This window comes from Acipenser ruthenus, chromosome 15 (assembly GCF_902713425.1).
Source record: "Acipenser ruthenus chromosome 15, fAciRut3.2 maternal haplotype, whole genome shotgun sequence".
NCBI lineage: Eukaryota > Metazoa > Chordata > Actinopteri > Acipenseriformes > Acipenseridae > Acipenser > Acipenser ruthenus.
The window spans coordinates 2,503,521-2,524,239 of NC_081203.1; the positions used below are offsets into that span (position 1 = coordinate 2,503,521).

At 43.7% G+C, this 20,719-nt stretch overlaps 1 protein-coding gene across 1 annotated transcript in view; it reads left to right on the plus strand.

The window, feature by feature from the left end:
* LOC117422644 (argininosuccinate synthase-like) overlaps nt 1-19,942 on the plus strand; it is a 36,545-nt gene extending 16,603 nt beyond the window's left edge. The window contains exons 10-15 of the mRNA XM_034037873.3: nt 266-350; nt 1,803-1,867; nt 13,291-13,422; nt 15,954-16,110; nt 19,228-19,293; nt 19,785-19,942. Of these exons, the coding sequence (XP_033893764.3) occupies nt 266-350; nt 1,803-1,867; nt 13,291-13,422; nt 15,954-16,110; nt 19,228-19,293; nt 19,785-19,833 (554 nt within the window). The 3' untranslated portion in view covers nt 19,834-19,942. The remainder of the gene's footprint in view (nt 1-265; nt 351-1,802; nt 1,868-13,290; nt 13,423-15,953; nt 16,111-19,227; nt 19,294-19,784) is intronic.
* Nucleotides 19,943-20,719: the final 777 nt, after the last annotated feature.

Sequence of the window (20,719 nt, forward strand, 5' to 3'; positions counted from 1 at the left end):
CAGACTCTCAATTAGCCCTCCATTAGCGGGGTCCACCCCCCCTCTTTGATGAGCTTCACCTGACTGGTATCTGTGTGCCTGTGTCTATGCCTTTGAGATCGTTAATACCTGAGCTGAATGTTGTGCAGTGGAGAAACAGTGCAGTGAAGTCTTTGATAGCTTTATTATTATTATTATTATTATTATTATTATTATCATTATTGTTATTATTATTATTATTATTATTATTCTTCACAGTGTCGTGTATTCTGTCCCCTCCTTGTAGGAGTCCCAGTGAAAGTGATCAATATTAAAGAAGGGAAGTCTGTCGACTCTCCACTGGAGATGTTCCAGTATCTCAACACTATTGGGTAAGAGTTTTTGAATTATGATGGATGTATTTATTTTTGCACATGTTTTGTTCTTCTGGATAATGCATGCTCCCCCTCCCCTCCCCCTTGTATTCATGAAGTCATCACAGAGCCTGTTCAATATTTCTGAGGCGTTAACGAAGAGCGTTTAGTAAAAGGTGCCCCGTTATTATAATAACAAAAATAGTAGTAGTAATAGACACATAATCATAAAGAAATAGCAAAGTGCTTTTTTTTTTGTTTCATACGTTTCGTAGTGTTTTGGGGGATAACAACACTGTAATATCTAAAGCCACTAATCCTGTATGTGAGCTGTGCATGGGCTTGTCTGTATTGGAGTTCTGCTGAACTCTTAGCGTGCCTGGTAGAGCAGCCCTAGACTGTGTGTAAAAATCCAGTTGGTTTGAAACGGGCTCACCTAGAACCAGAACAAGCTCGCTCGCCCTCCCAGAATACCCTTCCCCAAGCAGGCTTGGATCCCTTCCATCAGCCCTAACTCTACTGCGCTGCCATGAATACAGCTGCTGCCTAAACATCTCTGTGAGCCGCTGGCCCCTTTTCATGGCAGACTTTCCTTCTTTATTTTTTCTCTTTCTAAATAATAATGCTTGTGTGCAAGTTTGGGGCCCAGAGGAGATGAAAGCCGGATTTGCATGGCAATGATTTCGTATCTACAGGAGAATGGATGAGTTTATTAAATCAGGAAGGTGGTCTTTGCTACTGTACCCAGTCGTGCCCATTATTTAATAGCATGTGGTGCTTTTCCAGCGCTTGTAGATTTATATCAATAGACTTAGGTCTCCTTGGTGCTTGAACTGTCTTCATTGGCTAGCGTTTTGACAGTGTTTGTTGCAGGTCATTTCCAGCTTTTGAACTGGTATAGATTGCTGACCTGAATTAAACCGAGAGTTCTGGGGAAACCATTTCCCTCGCAGATTGCCATCCTCGGACTGAAATATTCAAAGTAAGTTTATGAGCAATATCCACTGCAGTGTATTGGTAATTCGCTAGCAGTCGGCAAGCTTTTAGCTGGCTGTCCATTTTGAGCCTTTTTTCCTGGCCTGCTCTGCATCACAAAGTGTGTGGCTTCACTCCTTATCCCTCCTGCCTGTCTGCTTTGAACTCTTTGAGTGACGCTCCCCTGATTTGCTGCCAGTCGGGCTGCAGCCCTGCGCTTTTGGGGGTGCAAAGAAAAGAGAAGTTTTGTCCCTCTTTTTAATGAGGCAGAATGCTCTTTGTCCCAGTTTATCACCATCTCTCCTGGCTGAATGGGCGCTTTCAGCAGGACCCCCTATTAATGTCGTAATCACTCAACGCAATTAGCCAACGCTCTGTTGTGCACTTAGCGAGAGGTACGTGTGGGAGTCTTATTGCCGTGCCTCCTGCAGCTGGGTGCTGAGCAGAAGCGAGAGGAGGCCCAGTTTAACCCCTTCCTGTCTTGTTCCTCGGCAGGGGGTCGCACGGAGTGGGCAGGATCGACATTGTGGAGAATCGGTTCATCGGCATGAAGTCACGAGGTAAGGACTGGCCCGGGCAGCTCAGCCTGTACTGTCTCCAATGTGTCCTCTGATAACCGAGTCGCTGCTTTGTGTAAATGCTGTTGGGTAACTGATGAAAGGGAAATAATTCGCCCAGGTTTGGAAGTTAGCAGATACCCGCAGCTGCCCTTTGTAATGCTGATGGGAATGAGGGAGTGGGGGGGTCTCTCACCTGAGTGAATGACCGAGGTGGGGGGGGGGGGGGTGGAGATACCACTGCCCTGGTCACACAGCACCCATCTGCGAGCTCAAAGCCCCAGACACTGGCCTTGGAGCGGAGAGAGAGAGACCAAGAGACAGACAGACATTAAGACCCGTGAGATCACATTAATGTTACAAATAGAAAAACAAAACACCTGGAGAGTGCTTTGGAGAACTTGAAACGTAGAACTTAGCTGTTTTGCAAAATTGACCGGATGTTCGTTTACCTCCTAACAGGTGTTAATTAGACGGCTCCTTGTATACAAACTCCTGGGTTGAAACAATTTGATAAGCCAATCGGGTCACTCTAGTGCTGTTGCATTTCCATGCAGAATTTGTGTACAGTTGGACAATGCATTTGGAGAGTGTCGGGTGTTAAGCTGCATCGATGACACAAACTGTGCGGAATCGCTTCATATTTGAATGCCGTTTTAGCAGCGTGCACGGTAGGACATTTTGCAGGTTAAAAATAAAATGTATTGGTCAAGGGGCTTTTTGGTGTAAACATGCAGATATTGCTACGTGTGTGTGCATGTGTGCGTGCGTGTGCATGTGTGTGTAGTGTTGGAGGCTCCAGTTAGCAGGCAGAGGGCCAGCCAAGCTGTATAATCACTGTCTGGATTGACTGTACAGAATTAAACAGATTCCCCTTTAATGGCTGCTAAACAGACTCCTTTCATCCCATTGTGCCCAGAGTGTGTGTGCATGGAAGCGAGGCTGTCTCTTCGTAATTAGGGCTTATATTTAACTGCTAATTAAGTCCCGTCCTGTTAATGGCGATTAATCCCAATTGCATTATCCCTTTCACATCTCTTTGATGTGCTCATTAGGGGGAGGATAAAGGAGATAAATGCCACATTTAGTGCCAGGCAGGAACTGAAGCAGGCACTCCCTTGCTGGATGCTTTGCATGTGTGTGTTTTTGTTTTTCATTAGTTTATTTTTTTTTTCTCTTCAATTAAATGGCCTTTTTAATGGAACATTGGGCTGAAAGTGTCAGATTCATTTAAATAAATACAAATAAAGAGGGATTGTAAATACACCATGTCGCTCCAAATATTTTGCATTCAGTCAATGGGTGCATCCTGTTTTTAACTTTCGCGTGTTTAAGCTTCGTGGTGGGGGGCTTGAAATACACAGGGGCATCATAATCTCCTACATCTGATTGGTTCAAAATATGAATTTCAGTAGAGTTTCGTAGGAGTAACTTCGGATTCAATAACACATTTGTTGTTATTTTGTCCTGAAGATAATTGTAACAATTTCAGAATGAATTCAACACCACAGGAAGAGCAGCTAATTGATGCATTGTGATTCAAATTAATAAATCATATCTAAAAAGCTCCAGTGAAACGGGCTTATCATTTTGCTAACAAGCTTGAGAATATTCCAGCATTCCAGTCCTGGACGTTCTCATTTATGCAGCCTGCCTCGTATAAGGCATTAGGTCTGTGGAATAAACGAAACCGCAGCTAGATTTACTTATAAAAACCGTGATTCATTACACAGGAGAAAACTATTGAAACCGTGTTTAATCACGTGATTAAAACCTTTTATGATGACCTGGTTTGCATCTGTGAAGGGATAGTCTCCCCACATAACACAAAGCATCCCATGTTAAAATCCTACCAAGAAGGTTCAACTGTTTATGTAGATGAGGCCGGAGTTAACAAGGTAAGTTACAGGCAGCCCCTTCTTCCCAGCACAGTGCAGAGCAGATAATTACCAGTTTAAGTATCCATTAGTGTCGGTGTGATGTGGCTGATAAAGCCGGGATAGGTGTGGGGGCACCCTGTGATGGATGAGCTGCTATTAAGTGGATATGTGGCGAAAGATTATCAGCAGAGATAAAACTTCTTCAACCGCACACACCTGCAACCTCAGCCCCCCCTGCCCCACCCCTTTTAAAAACAACAAAACAATGGGGCTGTTTCAGTCTTTAGTGCACCTTCCTTCGTTGGGACGTCTCTCTGGAATAAATCTCTCCTCTGTCTTCTGTTCTGCTGCAGAGATGGGACAATGGGGTCTGAATCGTAGAGGTCTGGTGGTCTTCTGGGGCCTTCAGGCTGGGAGCAGGTCAGGCCATGTTAAGCACGCTCTCGCTCTCTCGCTCGCTCCACGGCCTGGGAAGGTGTCAGTGGACTCATTCACACCCTGACCCAGATGTTCCCATTAATGTTTTCAGCTTTTAACCAGTCTGTCACAATTGAGGGAGGGGGGTCCTTTTGTAATGGTCTTCTGGGGTAAAGCTTTTCTTGTGCTGCTTGCTCATTAAATTCATTCTTGGATTAAACGTTTTGGGGTACTTCACGTGTTCAGGGTCTACTCCCCCTGGCACACGCCCGCTATCTGTCAACTGTATCGCTCTTAAATTTGGAGTCACTTAACCCTTTAAATGCCTAATATTTTTTCTTTGAAAAAAATCTGAAGCTGTATTTATTTAATTTGATACCTTCTAAATCAATATGCTAAAAGATTTCAGTCTTTTAGAAGTGTAAAATGACATATTTACAGTGAAATTTCACACCAGCTGTGAAGCTCAACACTCATCGTCACTGTGGGTACACAAAGAAATGGATCGTTTTAAGGCTTCAGTTTCTTAATTTAGATTGAGGTCTCAGAAAAGCATCTGAAGGGCTGTATTTGCAGAATTAAGTTACATTTAGATTGAACTTTTGCGGTAAACAAGATTTGAGTAAGTTATCATAGCCATCATGGTAAAGAGTTACATTTAAATGACAGGCCAGTTAAAAATGCTCCAAAAAATGACAAAGTAGCCCGTCCTCGAATGAGGACAACGGCACTCGATGGGTTAAGGTTGTGTTGGATGAGGATCCAGATTTCTAGAATGGAACTCAGCCTTGATTGCTGCTAGTAGGGGCCCAGCCCAGCTTTTGTCTGCTTCCTAAATGACAGCCATCCTTCATTCAAAATGCACACGTGGAAGCCCAGGTGAAGCAATTGTTGGGCTTCGTTTTTGTTCTAGCCCTGACCACAGTGTTTTCATATAAACAAGCCAATGAGAATCTGTCGTCGGATTGGTTTCCTGTTCAGCGCTGTATGACAATAGCATTAACGAGCTGCAGCCTTTCATCTCCGCTTCATTAACATCTGATAATCCGCACCTTTGTTTACACAAAGCCACCTCGAATGAAATGCGAAGAAATTGCATTTTTACATTTTATTTGTACTTTTCAGAATCCAGAATCAAAGAACTCTGCATTAAACGCTGACTGATTTTATGAAATTAATAAAAAGGCATTAACGCGCCAAGGTTACTGGAAGCGCAATAGTTCTCCACCCCGAACAAAGGCCCCTTATTGAAATCTGTTCTTCTATGTAGTGGTTTTGTCATGCCTTCCATCAATTGCCTTTAGAGAATACATTTCTTTTCAGGGAATATCAGCTGCATACACAAATGAAAAGCCCCCCTTTTTTTATTTAATTTTAATTTACTGAATTATGAATCCAATTAATTTTTAAACGGAGATATTCTTGTTTTTTTTTTTAAGGCATTGTTTGACAGTTAACAATGCCTGTTCTACACTAGGGTAGATTGGCTCTGCACAACGTCCTGCAAGGACATCAGAGTACAAGAGTAAGCATGGTAACAGAGTGCTGTAAGAATCTGCTGATGGAGCCGTCGCTCTCAATGAACAAACGAAGAGCTTGTTTTACGAAGGTGTCGGGCGAGACATTCCTGCGAACAAAAACTGCCACCTCAGACTCGAGATGTTTTCACTGGAAAATCATTTTGAAAATACCTTCTTTTCTCTGTCCTGTTAAGATTCCACGTAGATCCTCTTTTGTTCTGTCTGTACCGTCAAGGAATTTGATGGGGGTTTTTTTTTTTTTTTTTCTTCTCTCAAGCAATCTGTCCTTCAACTTTGATTGGCTTAGCGTTGCACGCATACGGTAGCAACACACTACAGATTCAGCCTCGGCTAATGCTGCATACATACAGACGTGCTCAAATTTGTTGGTACCCCTCTACAAAAAACGAAGAATGCACAATTTTCTGTGAAATAACTTGAAACTGGCAAAAGTAATTGGCATCCACCATTGTTTATTCCATATTTAATAGAAATCAGACTTTGCTTTTGATTTTTTATTCAACATAATATTGTAAATAATAAAACAAATGAAAATGGCATGGACAAAAATGATGGGACCGCTAACCTAATATTTTGTTGCACAACATTTAGAGGCAATCACTGCAATCAAACGTTTTCTGTAGCTCTCAATGAGACTTCTGCACCTGTTAACAGGTAGTTTGGCCCACTCTTCCTGAGCAAACTGCTCCAGCTGTCTCAGGTTTGATGGGTGCCTTCTCCAGACTGCAAGTTTCAGCTCTTTCCATAGATGTTCGATAGGATTCAGATCAGGACTCATAGAAGGCCACTTCAGAATAGTCCAATGTTTTGTTCTTATCCATTCTTGGGTGCTTTAAGCTGTGTGTTTTGGGTCATTATCCTGTTGGAGGACCCATGACCTGCGACTGAGACAGAGCTTTCTGACACTGGGCAGTACGTTTCGCTCCAGAATGCCTTGATAGTCTTGAGATTTCATTGTGCCCTGCACAGATTCAAGGCACCCTGTGCCAGGCGCAGCAAAGCAGCCCCAAAACATAACCGAGCCTCCTCCATATTTCACTGTAGGTATGGTGTTCTTTTCTTTGAAAGCTTCATTTTTTTGTCTGTGAACATAGAGCTGATGTGACTTGCCAAAAAGTTCCAGTTTTGACTCCTCTGTCCAAAGGACATTCTCCCAGAAGGATTGTGGCTTGTCAATATGCATTTTAGCAAATTCCAGTCTGGCTTTTTTATGTTTTTCTTTCAAAAGTGGAGTCCTCCTGGGTCTTCTTCCATGGAGCCCACTTTCGCTCAAAAAGCGACGGATGGTGCGATCAGAAACTGACGTACCTTCACCTTGGAGTTCAGCTTGTATCTCTTTGGCAGTTATCCTTGGTTCTTTTTCTACCATTCACACTATCCTTCTGTTCAATCTGGGGTCGATTTTCCTCTTCCTCTTAAACTTCTTAATAATATTTGCAACTGTTGTCACAGGAACATCAAGCTGCTTGGAGATGGTCGTGTAGCCTTTACCTTTACCATGCTTGTCTATTTTCTTTCTGATCTCCTCAGACAACTCTCTCCTTTGCTTTCTCTGGTCCATGTTCAGTGTGGTGCACACAATGATACCAAACAGCACAGTGACTACTTTTCTCCATTTAAATAGGCTGAATGACTGATTACAAGATTGGAGACATGTGTGATACTAATTAAAGAAACAAATTAGTTTGAAATATCAGTATAATCCAATTATTTATTATCTTTTCTAAGGGGTACCAACAAATGTGTCCAGGCCATTTTAGAATATCTTTGTAGAATAAGCAATAATTCATCTCTTTTCACAGCTTCTTTGCTTTATTCTATGACATACCAAAGACATGCAAGTATACATGATATAATAGCTTTTAATTTCATCACTTTTCAGGAGGAATGAAGCATTATTTCAATGAGCTGTAAGGGTACCAACAAATTTGAGCACGTCTGTATTTGATGCACAAAAGCAATGTCAACAAATTGGATGGTTTTGGTATCCTGTGATATGCAAATGAAAATAAATACATATTTACACCGATGTGCTCTGAAGTAAAACCCCATAGGATGTGGATGTTAACTGGGAATGGCAAGTTCCTGAATAAATAGCATGATTTGGTGGTTGATCTGGCCTAAAGGGGAATGTGCATTTAGTAACAGTGGAATTGTCTCCACCTTGGATATTGCTGACGCGACGAGCAAGGCAACATGACTGTCACTCGTGCACGCTCTGGCATGTAGGATTCTTTCATCCCAAAAAGCTTTTGAAATGTTTAACACAAAGTGAAGACCAACCCCCAGTAGTGTAGAAATGACTGGAGAGCGTGGGGTGCTGTGTTGGAATACAAGCTGCAAAATGGACCAGCTTAGATTTATTTCCACCAGTATGGCTCTGCAGTCATGTACATAGAGACTTTCAGAGAGGTAAAATGAACTCAATTTATAAAATACTTTCTGTTTTTGATCAGAAGTTGACAGACTTAAAGGCGTGCATATGAGATCCAATAAAATTGAGGGATGGGGAAAACTGCTGTGCAATGGGAGTCTTATTTCCATCCCTGTGATATCTTAACTTGCCATTTGGGGCTGTTAAAAGATGTTTTCTAGGCAAATGGATAGATAATTGGTTATTAAATCTTAACGTTGATAGTGCTTTTTAAAAAAAAACAAATTTCCAGACGGCTAGATTCTTTGTAGCCGCGAGAGCAGGAGGGCTCCGCTCCCTCTATTAAAGCCATGGTGTTGGGGTGGTATCCTGTTCAGGTTTTTAATATCAGGTGTGCAGTAGGGTCTGCGGCTCAGCGGAGGCGTTATTATCGAAGACAATTGAGACGTGAATTGGAGCGGCGCGGAGCGTGAAATCACAGCTCGGAACGAGTGGGGTTCCTGTCTGTCAGCTCGGCACGCCCCCTCGTTATCAAATTATCCCTTCTTACCCAGGAGGAGGGACAATTAAGTGCAGAAAATTGAGGTGGCGGAACACACGCAGGTTCTTTTGTGGGCTTTGTTTTGTGTTTTTTTTTTTTTTGTTCTTTCCTTTAGTGAGTCACCGCTCAGCCACAATTATTTCTTTTTTTTTCTATTTCTTTTTATGCTTTAGTCATGCGTCCAGTTGCAGTATGTTTTCCTTCGATGGTATCCCAGTTTGTAGCGGGTTGTTAACGCAGTAACCTCTGTTTTATGAAAGCTTTTAATATCCAACTCCTTTCACTAGTTTTTATAACAATGCCTGGTTTTGAAACTCTTCGGGGAAGAAAGAAAAAGATTGCATAAGTTTGGTGTCACTACTTGTAGTCAATCATAGATCGTGTAATGATTTCATTTTTTTTGCTATTAGTCCCTAATCCACTTACAGTGCTAACTGGCAGATGCAGCTTAATACCGACTTCTGCTGATGCTGTGTGCAGGAGGGCCGTTGATCTTTATGGTACCGTGGTTGAATGATATGAAAGCATTCCTTTAGTGGGTGAAGACAGGACTGCTGGCTAGCCCCCACTTGTACTATGACACCTCTATGTCTGCGTAGGAAACACACTGCTGTTTTGCTCAGTGCAGTCTCCTTAAAACACATACTTGACTCGGACTGGCAAATTGACGAGCCGGCGTAATCATTGCCTTCCAGTCTATAGTGCTGGAGCTCTGTGTGAATCAACATAGTGGCTCCGAATAAATATATAGCGCAGGAAAACCAATTCAAACAAACTGACAGGCAGTCTTTTCAATAGGAATGAAAAGGAACTTCTTTAGATAAACAGAGTGAGACAGCTACCTGACAACACTGTCAAAAACTCTTGTCAACGGTTGTTTTTCAAAGAGCTGCTATATGAAAAGGGGGGAGCACTATTGGAGGGAGGTGGTATTTAATAGCAGCTGCATTTGGACATGTAGCAAGACAGAAACTTCTCTCAACTAAGGAGGGGACAATATGAAATACAACGCCTGTATTATTATCCTGTTGGATAACAATCAATCAATTCTATTTATCTGCTTTTAAATAAGGTCCTACTGACAGCTGACCCAACCCTTATAAACGTTTTACCGCTGTATTTTTACAGTTTTATCATGCTTTCCTCATAGTTATGCTATGCATTTACCATAGTTTACCTTGGTTTGCCATGCTTATTAATATGCTTGACCACACCTCGCTGTTCTTTACAATGCTTATCTGTACTTTACCATGCTTTCTCTATGCTTTATTACACTTTGCTATGCTTTCACTATGGTAAACTTTTATGAGGGAAGTGACACACTGGCACTTCAACAATAAAAAATAATATAAATATAAAAATCCACCCTTGGACCTAGTCCTATAGTTCTTGCAGGCAAGGAGTTACTGGATCGTCCCGCCAGTGTGAAATAAGATTGCATTGAATTATTGAATTGGTGTGCGTGGGCTGTAGTTCAGCCACATTAAAAACGGTTCAGTGGGGAATCTAGTTTGCACTGCAGACGCCCGGCTGCTGTGAGCTCTAGTCTAGCTACACTGTAGTTGCTCCTCTGAGCTCAGGCTATAGACAATCTGCCACTCTGTAGGGTGTGAAGGCCAGCCATGAGAGAGTGCATTAACATTTGCGTTTTAATAGAGGTGCATTTAATAGATGTGATTCCTACCTGCTTTCTTTTTATTGCAGCGTGCATGATGCACTGCAGGGGGGTGGGGGGGGGAGATAATGGACGTGGTTCTGAGAAGCCAGAGTGACTGAGGGGAGCAATTAAAGAAAAATATACACTTCATCCACTCTCTTATTTTTAGTCTTTTATTTTTTTTGTGTGCATGTTAAACTTTTGAGAACTAGGTGCCCATTTTCAATGCTTTATGTTGTCAGTCAAATTAACAGAAGCGGAGGTGGACTTGTGCGCTTTCGTTCTTTCCTTCGTTCCTTTTGTTAGGTTATTATAGATCTAAAAATAAATTTTGAAAAATCTTAACTAAATACAAGTGTTTCTCTGGTTCTGGTGCTAACTTGTCAATTCAACATCTCCCAGAAGCCACTGCAAGACAACAAAATAACCAGATGCATAATAACCATTCGTGTCGTGACCCCTTTACCCCTGTCATGCCTGGCAACCCCGTATGGGGACGGATTAAAAAAAAAACCCTCTTCTAGTCATTATGTGGAAGACGCAAATGGATGATAGCCTCATATGGGGATACCTTTGTGTCCAAACTACTTTCTCCAGCTGTTTTGAATCTGTTATGATGTCGTTAATGGGAAGCTGCCCAGATACAGGTATAGAGAGAGGGGCTGCACCCAGGAGGAGCAGGGCCCAGCAGGCTCTGTATTGAAGTCCTGAAGATGGGTCTCGTTGCACCTGCAGCGCCTCCCGTGGGACAGGATGCTACATGCTCAGCTCTCTACCCTGTTACTGCAGCGCCTCAGAGACACAGGACACGGGACGTCCCCTTGTGAGACTGAAACAAGCAAGGCTTTCAGGTTCTTTGTGTGAGGGGGCTGGCACGTGGGGGTTAGGGGGTGGGCAAGGGTAAGGGAGGTCAAGGGTCAAGATCCGCAATTCTTCCACGAACCGTGGTACCTGTAATGCACACGGAAATATTAGATCAACAGTTATTTTTCCTTTTTATTACAGATAATTGTTAACTTAAGCCTAAATCGCAAAAAGATGTACCCTCTAAAATTAAGCTTTCACTGCTGTGGCCGGGCTAAAGTGACTGGAATACGCACAGAACGAGAGCTGGCTTCAAAAAAAATAAAAAAAACTTTTCCAAATGGAGGGTTTCTTAACTAAGAATCTCCTCTCACCCTAACGACCCTCCATTGAGATCTCTCGTCTGATGCTGCACAGGGTGTTGTGTGCAAACAGGATTTTAAACAATAACCAAACCTGTACGATTGATGGCAGATTACAGAATTCCTGCAGAGTTTTTAAAAGTGGGGGCGGATATCGAGGACTTAAATCCATCTTAGCTGGAGAAGGGGCGACACCTGTGTCACTATGAGCCAGGGGTGAATCTGATCAGGTTAATTCACCCCATTACTGAAGAGCCATTGAGAGAACCCAGTGTAGCGAGGGCTAAACTGTTTAAAAGTTTTAAAAGATTACTGCAAGAAGGGTGATTTAATCTGCCTAATCCGGAAGCCACCCTTTAATTAAACAAGCCCTTGAAACCTTATTCGAAAAAAACACACTTATCTGATTCTCAAGTTTTGCACATTCCTTTTTGTTTGTTTGTTTGTTTGTTTTAGTTGCCTCTAAACACGGGCATGCGTGGTGAAGTGGTGTGCTGATGCAGCAGTGTTCGAAAACCAGCCATGCTTTAACTGAGCTTCAACAAAACAAAGTTGACAAGCTGTCCCATAACCCTGTCTGTGAAATTTGCAATACAGTACCCTACCCTCTCCTCTAGGATGAAGTTTTTAAAAATGAGCTCTCTGTATACACATCAGATGCACCCAGTACAGGAGGGGTTGGCGCAGAAGGAAAGTTCTGAGCACAGTTTTAATGTAGATTAGGGGTTTCGCCATGCAGGCTGCAAAAACCCCACAAGGTTAGGCTTGCTGAGCCAGCTGGCATGCAAGTGTAGGCACTGCATCCACACCGGTGTGGCTGCAGCAGCTTCACTGGAGACCCTGCCTGCTCTGGGATTCATCCCACGCAAGCATGCTGATTTCTGGCTCTTATACCTGAACACTCCGGGCTGAGACCAGGACCTGTGACAGCAGGGATGGAGATAAGACTCCTATTGCATAGCAGTTTCCCCCATTCCAGGTTTTACTATGAGCTTGATTAGCCCCAGTGTCTAGGTAACAAGCTCAGGTGCATCTTGTTAAACTCCTAGTAAAACCAGGAATGGATCAAACCGCTGTGCAACGGGAACCGTATTTCTGTCCCTGCGATAGAATCGTAACAGTGCATTGCTGTATAAAACCAACACAACTATCATTCAGCGTGCAAAAAGTTGATTTTAATGTAGTAAAATCCTAAAGCAAACGGGAGACATTCAATCAAACGGAAGCTGGAAAAATCGAGAAAAGTTCAGAACGGAAGGGAAGGCACGACCTTAAGCAGAGTTTAATTAAAGATCCGAACGGTTTATCAAGTGCAGTTGTAACGGCTGCAGCAATGCAAGCAAAGGGATGAAAACTGCTTCAAGCTGCAAGCATTTCAGGGGATGCAGCGGACCAAACGAGGACTGAGAACCAGTAACATTAAGCAAAGGGTTAGCATTTCTTTAAAAGAAAAAAAAAAAAACTAACTAATTCTTTAACCTGTGAAATCAAGGGTTGCTGCATGCACATCGTTTGATAAGCAGACAGTTAAATGACAGCTTCATTTTCACAGTGGATTTTGCCTCCCCACAGCGGTTGTCTAATTGCAGTGTTTTCAGGGTCTAGCCCTGCCGGCCTGCAGCAGTGGGTGTGTTAGCGGCTCAACCCTGTTATTTAGCTGCTCAGCGACAGGGAATCTGGAAATGTTCTCCGCAGGCTCCAGAGTGGACTCGTCTGAGCCTCAGCAGGATAAATAATGACAGCTGCCTTTTCAACACAGGCTGGGAGCGCACGGGGGCCGGCGCAGGGCTGACAGCTTTCAGCGGTTTGTATATTTATTTCTTTCCTCTCTTTCTTTGTGAAATTGTTAGGTATCTACGAGACCCCGGGCGGGACAATCCTCTACCACGCTCACATGGATATTGAGACCTTCACCATGGACAGAGAAGTGAGGAAGATTAAGCAAGGGCTGTCTGTTCAGTTCTCCGAGCAGCTTTATAACGGTATGTGTCCAGCCCCTGTGCGGCCAGTTTGCCACGTCTAAAAACAAACTGCCTTTTTTTTTTTTTTAATAGCGTTGCCCCGTTACTGCAGTATTTCGTATACAAGTTTCACAATGAAGGGCAATCATGTTGTTATGAGTTAAACTGGAAGTCAGATGTACCCATGGTTTGGTCATTTGAACCCCTGTATTATAGCTGTTCCAAGCCAAGACACCCGTTCAGTTCATAGCATGGAAAGTGTTTCTTACCAGTTAAATCTATTTGAATTGTGGAACAGTTCTCAACACCCAGATCCAAACGCTGGCATTGAAACACGCCAGCACAGAGGGGACTGACGTAACAGGGCGGAGGCTGGGGGCGACACGAGAGCGTCTTAACTGCTGTGCAAAAGAGACGGGCATTCGTGGACTTAGAGCTTTTAGCATCGTCTCGTTGGCAGGACCACCTTGGAAATGAGATGCGTATCTCAAGGGCTGTGCACCACACAACGCTGGACTGTTACTGGAAACCAATAACTGGAACCATGACTGTAGTGTCAGTCTTGTGTAGTTATTGATAACAGGTAGCGGGTTGGGGGAGGAGTCCTGCTCCCAGGTTTTTTTTTTTGTTCTGTACAGCATGGGATTAATCCTGAGGGGAGGGGAGCTCTTGATTTTTAAAACAATTCTCCACCAGGAGAGAAATCCCCTAAAATGTGGAAGAGGGGCGACCAAAAGCATCCATTAGCTGGGCTATTACCACCTTCCAGCGAGCCCCCCGGTAATTAGGGGTGGCTGTGGGCGCAGAGCACAAAGGCACTGGCCCACCTGTCTGGGCTCATTAGCCTTGCCAGGGCTCTGCCCAGACCCAGGGGACCCCCCCCCAGAGCCTGGCCCGGCCGCAGGGTCACCTGCACAGGTAAGCTGACAGGTGGGCCGGCCCTCTCCAGCTGTCCAGAGCAGATTCCCTGATCCCCTGACAATGAAAAGCAGCGGCTCCCCTCCTGACAGGCTAAGAGAGGAGCCTGCCTGCATCTGTCAGCTTCACCGTCTATTACTCCCTCTTCTATCCTCATCGTTTCTCTTTTTTTTTTTTGTTACTGTGTACACCGTACTCGACAGCCTTGTGGTCGCATGATCACCCAGCTTGACTCACGGACAGCAGAAGTGTGCGTTCAGAGCCACGAAGGCTGAAATAATTGCTCTATCCGAGAAAGAGAGCGTTCTTCGCACCCGTGAACGATGTCAAAGATTGTTCAAAACAGGAATGCGATCCTGAGTGCCTGTGAACCCTCAAGTGGCTTCCACTACTAAACAAATACCTACAGGAAAGTACCTGTAGAAACTAAACTAGCTCTGAGGAGTGTTATCAGTGACACTCAATAGGAGGTTAAAGGTTAGCGGCCCAAGGCTAATAGAATGACTAAATCACTGCCATCGCGTGGGACTCTTAACTGGAGCGAATCCCTCCCCCCAGGTCCAGCCCGGCTCATTTTAATCCCATTGTCCCGCGCTCTCTCCTCGCTCCCCCTTAACAGGATTTTCATCATTAAAGTGGGATCACTGTTAAAACAAAGGAGCTGGGTGTTGCAGGGATAGCTTCACGTGTTCCTAACCCCTTAAGGTACACAAGGAGTTTAGCAACGCTTTCTTCTTAGAAATACATTTGAGAGCTAAATTTGAAAGTCTGTTTCGTAATGCACTGTAATGACTCGCTATGCACTGTGTACCAATATCCTGTGCAATTGCATTGGCATTAAACATTGCAACCGTACCTACGCCAAATATACACGGGGCAATTAAGAGAAGACAACACTGTCGTATATCGATGGAGGTAAAGGGCTTTTACAAAAAGACACTTGCAATTCCCTCCCCCCCCCCCCCCCCCCCCCCCCCCCCCGGGGTGGTACTTTTTTCCTTTTTAAACGGACAGCTTGCGAGGTGAATAACAGTTGTCCTAGTGGACAGATGTGCTGAGAAATGAGATCCCACTGGCTCTGTAGTCTGGACGGTAGGGTTACTGGCAGGCAGGGCTGGGTAAGCACTACCTGTAACAGGCAGGCACAGGCTTGTGTGGGAGCATATGGAGCTGATTCACTAAGCTGATAAGAGGAGGAGGTGGCGATGGGAGGGAGGAGGTGAGGCTCCCTCGTGGGCCAGCAGAATGGATATCTGAGAGAGTATCCCATTGCCTCATTCTTTTAAACCTTAAACTTGTATTGACGTGTTTGTGCTAAAAGTGGTTGTGTCGTTAAGTTGCTGTATGGCAGATAATTCTGCTTATGAAATCTATAAACAGAAAAGTTTGTGTCTTCATACAAGGGGGAGAGGGGGTGATACTGTGGAGTTTATCATGAATGAATTGGAAATCATAATTTGATATTGGCCGCTTTAAAGATGAATTCTATCTGAATGCAGATAGATTCTAATTTTCTAGTAATATAAAACGTTCTCAAAAGAGTCGCAGTGTTTTTATAGTTTTAATAAAAACCCTTCTAGCATGACCCTGTTTTAATGCTCCTTTTCCTTCCTTGTTGTCTCCGCCATGTGCAGGTTTCTGGTACAGCCCGGAGTGCGAGTTCGTCCGCCACTGTATCGCAACATCCCAGGAGAGTGTGGAAGGGAAGGTTCAGCTCTCAGTGTTCAAGGGGCAGGTGTACATCCTGGGCAGGGAGTCCCCCAAATCCCTGTACAACGAGGAGCTGGTCAGGTGAGACTCCTGCCACAGCCAGGGATTGGGGGTGTAGCAGGGCAGAGGCTGAGCAAGCATGCACCTTAACTGCTGTGCAAAACAGCCAGGCTCTCCATGTGTGGTTGTAGAGCTTTTAACCTTGATGTCAAGGGTCGGAAGTCACAACGGCAGTGCTTCACACAACAGTAGGCTCAGGCAGCAAAGTGTCCCATGTATAATGTAATGGATTCATCACAGCCCTCACTGGCACAGGTGGTCCCAGTAACACAGGTGGTCTTAACCATATGGGGTGCATTGTATGTCTTAAGATTCTATTTCCAAAAGCTCAGTGCCAAAGTAAAAAGCAAACTGACATCCTGGGCTGCAGTTAACGCCAGTTAACACTCGTTGTCTGGACTCTGCTGTCCCTTTTAAAGAGCCTTGAACCAATGTTTTCTATTATCATGAATGTATTATCATGCATGTTATTGCATTAACAATAATTTGTTCATATCCTCTCCTGTCATTGCATGTACAGTTGCGCCATGTGAAGTTTCCTATGTATGCTCCTATAAATCGATGCAGATGTGTTTTAAAAACTAATCATCTTCTTGTATTATAACTAAAGGAGAAACATATATATATAATATATAATACTAGAATAAATAATGTCTTTTTAAGCATAGGACATGGAGGGTAAAGCACAGGTGAGGCTGTATGTAGCTTACCGGGTCATGTTCTAGCAGCTAACACTGAGCTCCTTCGAGAAACAATGAGAGAGTGCCGTGTGCTGGTCCGAACTGCAGCTTCCTCTGTGTAACGCAAGAGGAGCGTTTCAGGGGAGGTATTGTCTCCATGCTGCTTAAGAGAGATGAAAGTGAGACCTCTCACCTTTTCAACACGCAGTTTAACGCACCGTTCTGCGTTCTGCATATCCCATTGCATCCCGTTTGCTTGGGAAGAAGTAGCTGCTTTATGATCATTGCACCGTTACGAAATGCACTGTTCAAATCCCATTACACTCCACGGTGTATCATGATGGTTGCATACAGGGGAAGGGATTTTCACACAGTTCTGGAAGCATCTTTCTCATTAGCATATCCCCTTTCTCAGAGCTGTTGCGTTTTGGCTGTAGGTGTCTGCCTGCATTTTCCTGTTTCCATCATAGCGTGAAGATGGAATTTGATCATCTTTTTAAAGATCGTATTGGGGAATTAGAACCGCCTGGCAATGCTTCTCCCTCAGTCCTCCTTCACAAATAGCTCCAGGTCTGATTTATTCTGTTCTGAGATCTCCTCTGCGTGCTGCTGATCGAGTTTGAACCGCACATGGTTTTACTGTGGGGTTTGTACATTGTAACTGTATTATTATACATTGCAATTGCCTCTTTTGATTGTTTTCCGGGACCCCCTTGTAAACGAGGCCTCGGTCTCAGGGGGTAAATCTCCTGGTTATAAACAACTAAATCAATCTGTAGCTTAAAGCCAGTCGGCATTTGAAATCACTAAAGGGAAAAGCCTGAAGGTCAAAGTGAAGCATGGTCTTGCGTGGGACCCCTTCCTACAGGACTCTGAATACCCAGTGACACCGGCTCTCCAGTGGCTGCTGAACTTCTTTCCATGTATCACTAATCCTCCTCGGTGTAACGTGGCATTAACATAACTATGGATCAGCTTTTCAGGCAGCGGCCCGTGTTTATCGCATGTTTATTTTCCCTGCACAGCTGTCTTCATTACAAGCTTTGCTGATCAATAGGGGGCTATTAGGGGAGTAAACGAAAGGGAGAAGTTTGACAAACCGATCAATAGCTTTTAACAACGGGGTAGTTTGCTGGAGGGAGGGAGGTGGGGAGGCTTGCTTTCCTAGAGTGCTACAGGTGCTATTCCTGATGGGATCAGAGCTTCCTCGTGCTACCAAGCATGGGAAAAGGAGACACACAGATTCGTGCTGCGATCGACTGTCCTGGCCCTGTTAGGGTTAGAAGAAGAGGTGGTGGTTCTTTCTGAACTGGTCCATGTGTCACATGTATACTCGCTGTTCTCCATTAGCCTGATCAGGTGAAATCTGGTAACTGAAAAGGCCTTTTTAGTGTTTAAACCAACAGAAGAGGTTTTACTTTCCTCTCAAATATTTTGAGTTTTTTTTTTTTTTGGTTTGCTGAAATTTCAGACACGTCTGTTCCAGTAACGAGACGGGCCCCTTTTCTTTAAATAAAAAAAAATTCGATATTCTGTAAACTGTTTTGCTTGTGCAGTGAATGGGAAGCATTGATTTGGTTCTTGAGCGGTCCCAATATGTGCACTTCCCCTCACTCAGTAAGTCTGCGTGCCATTTTATTTTGGAGAAGAGAGAAGGGGAGACATGGACTGCAGCGTCTGTGTCTGGCGAGCGTTGTCTTGCTGAGTTTCCTCTTCTCTCCCCCTCTGTTTTTTGTTCTTTCTTTCTTTTAATTTCTCCACCGCTGCTTTCTAAAGGGTTTGAGTGACGGCGTCACATTAGCAGCTGAGATGCCTGCGCGAGGTAGCGGACAGTGGAAGTGCTTTGACGCAGTAGGTAGAAAGTACCCTAATTATAGAGAAGAGGAGGCACGCTGGAGGAGAGAAAGAAAGAAAGAAAGAAGAGAAAAGCATCGGTGATGCACAAAAATAAAAGCACAGGGTTTATAAAAAATAAAACAGAGAGAGGGGGGGTGATCAGGAGGAGATTAGGAAAAAAATTTCAATGAGTTTACAATAAAGTCCGTGCAGCCTGGCGATCAGCACGGATCAGTACCACGCCGTTTCTCTTGCAATACATATATTGGCCGGTGATGACCTCATCAAGCATGCCTTCGTTTGTTTGTTTTTTCATAGCCAGGGGAAGTAAACACTTTGTTTAAGGCTTTAGATTGAAACTCTGCGGCACTGAATTGTCCCACTAGGCAGATCACATAATGAGTCCGTCCAATTAAACCTGGATTTATAAAATGTATGCCTAATACAGTAAGTATCTTGTGTGTGTGTGTGTGTATATAACATACCTTTGTCAAGGCAGGCTTTGGATGCCATGGTAACTACACTCATGTATTTCTATGTTAATCTGTTAATGTGCTTGTGATGTCATTGACTACATAGCACATTCTGGTATAGTTATATCTATATATTTTTTTACTTATAGCATGAACGTGCAAGGAGATTACGACCCATGCGATGCATCAGGATTCATCAAAATCAACTCCCTCAGGTTAGTAATTTTATTAGATCAGTGGCTCTGAGGGGAAGCTCAAACCTCAGGTGTTCCTTGAGCTTAACGGTGTTGCAGAAAGCTGTTTCACACATCTATGAGTCAATCCCCTAGCTCCGGGAAATGCATCCTTAAAGCAGCACCTCATGCAGCCAGCCCCTGCACTGTGTAACTTACTCGCTGGAGATTTTCCAGCATCAGCGAGGCCTGCCTCATTATGCAAACTCTTCTGAGAGCCTACAGATGGTGCATTGCACTGTAATGGTGACAACAGCCCCAGGAAGCCTATCTTAAAAGGTTAAAGCAGCAGTAACCTTCAGTGTGCCAGGGTGTGCCGACAGGACTGCCTCGAGTATATTGTCACCCGGGTGGATGTTTAATCGCATCAGTCCGGTAGAGATATAAACACAGCTTTTTTTTTTTTTCTTTACTCTGAAGTGCTTGAGTTCAGAATAATTCTTGGTATTTTTTTTTTTTTCTTTTTCTTGCAGACTGAAAGAATTCCACCGTCTGCAGAGCAAAGCTGGAAAGCAGCAGTAAAAAGCAATGCCGTGGCTTTGACCGTCCTTGGCAACAGAATTGTTTTGTGCAAAGTAGGAAATCAATTGATGTCTTTGTAAAAAATAAATAAAAGAAATATAACACGCAATGTCTTTTATCAATTTTTTGTGTTTAAGTGAATTCCAAGGACAAACTTCCATCAGCAGGTAAAAAAGGCTTGTATATATATAAATGGAACCATTTCATTCATCTGCCATCCTTTCTTGGTCGCAGTGTTATAAAAGAAAACATTTCTCAAAATAACACCCAACATCCCTTGAGATTTTTTTTCTTATTTTTAGCCATTATTCAATAAACAAGTACAAAAAAAATGAATATCACTTCATTGTCTTGGAGCAGTGCATTTAAATACATCTTTCTTTGTTTCTGTGTGCTCGTTCAGCCAGTAATGAATAGACATTAAAAGGAAGTCACATAGCCAGTGCTGTCACGTGAACAACGCATCCTGATTGGCCAGTCAGGAATGATCTCCCGCACAGGGATGACTGCATACAGGGAGCGCTGTCCCCCCCCCCCCCCCCGAGTCCCGAACTGCAGCCTTGCTCGGCAATGCTTGTGACTGGACAGTGGAGGATGAAGAAATCTGAACTGGGAGTTCACTGTTCACAGTACTGGAGAAAATGGTGCAACTGGTTGATTCACTGCACTTGACAGCGAGGCTAAACTAAAGCTTTAAATACTATACCTGGTCATTCAGTTGATAGTGAAGGACCAGCCCATTGTAATCACAGTGATAATAGTAAACCGAGACACAAAGTGTGCATTTTACATCAGGTGGTGCTCCTGGGTTTTTTTCCCCCATGTTTATCCCTACTGGCATATTTGACGCATCTGAAATCCCTAGAAACAGCAATAGTGTTAAAAA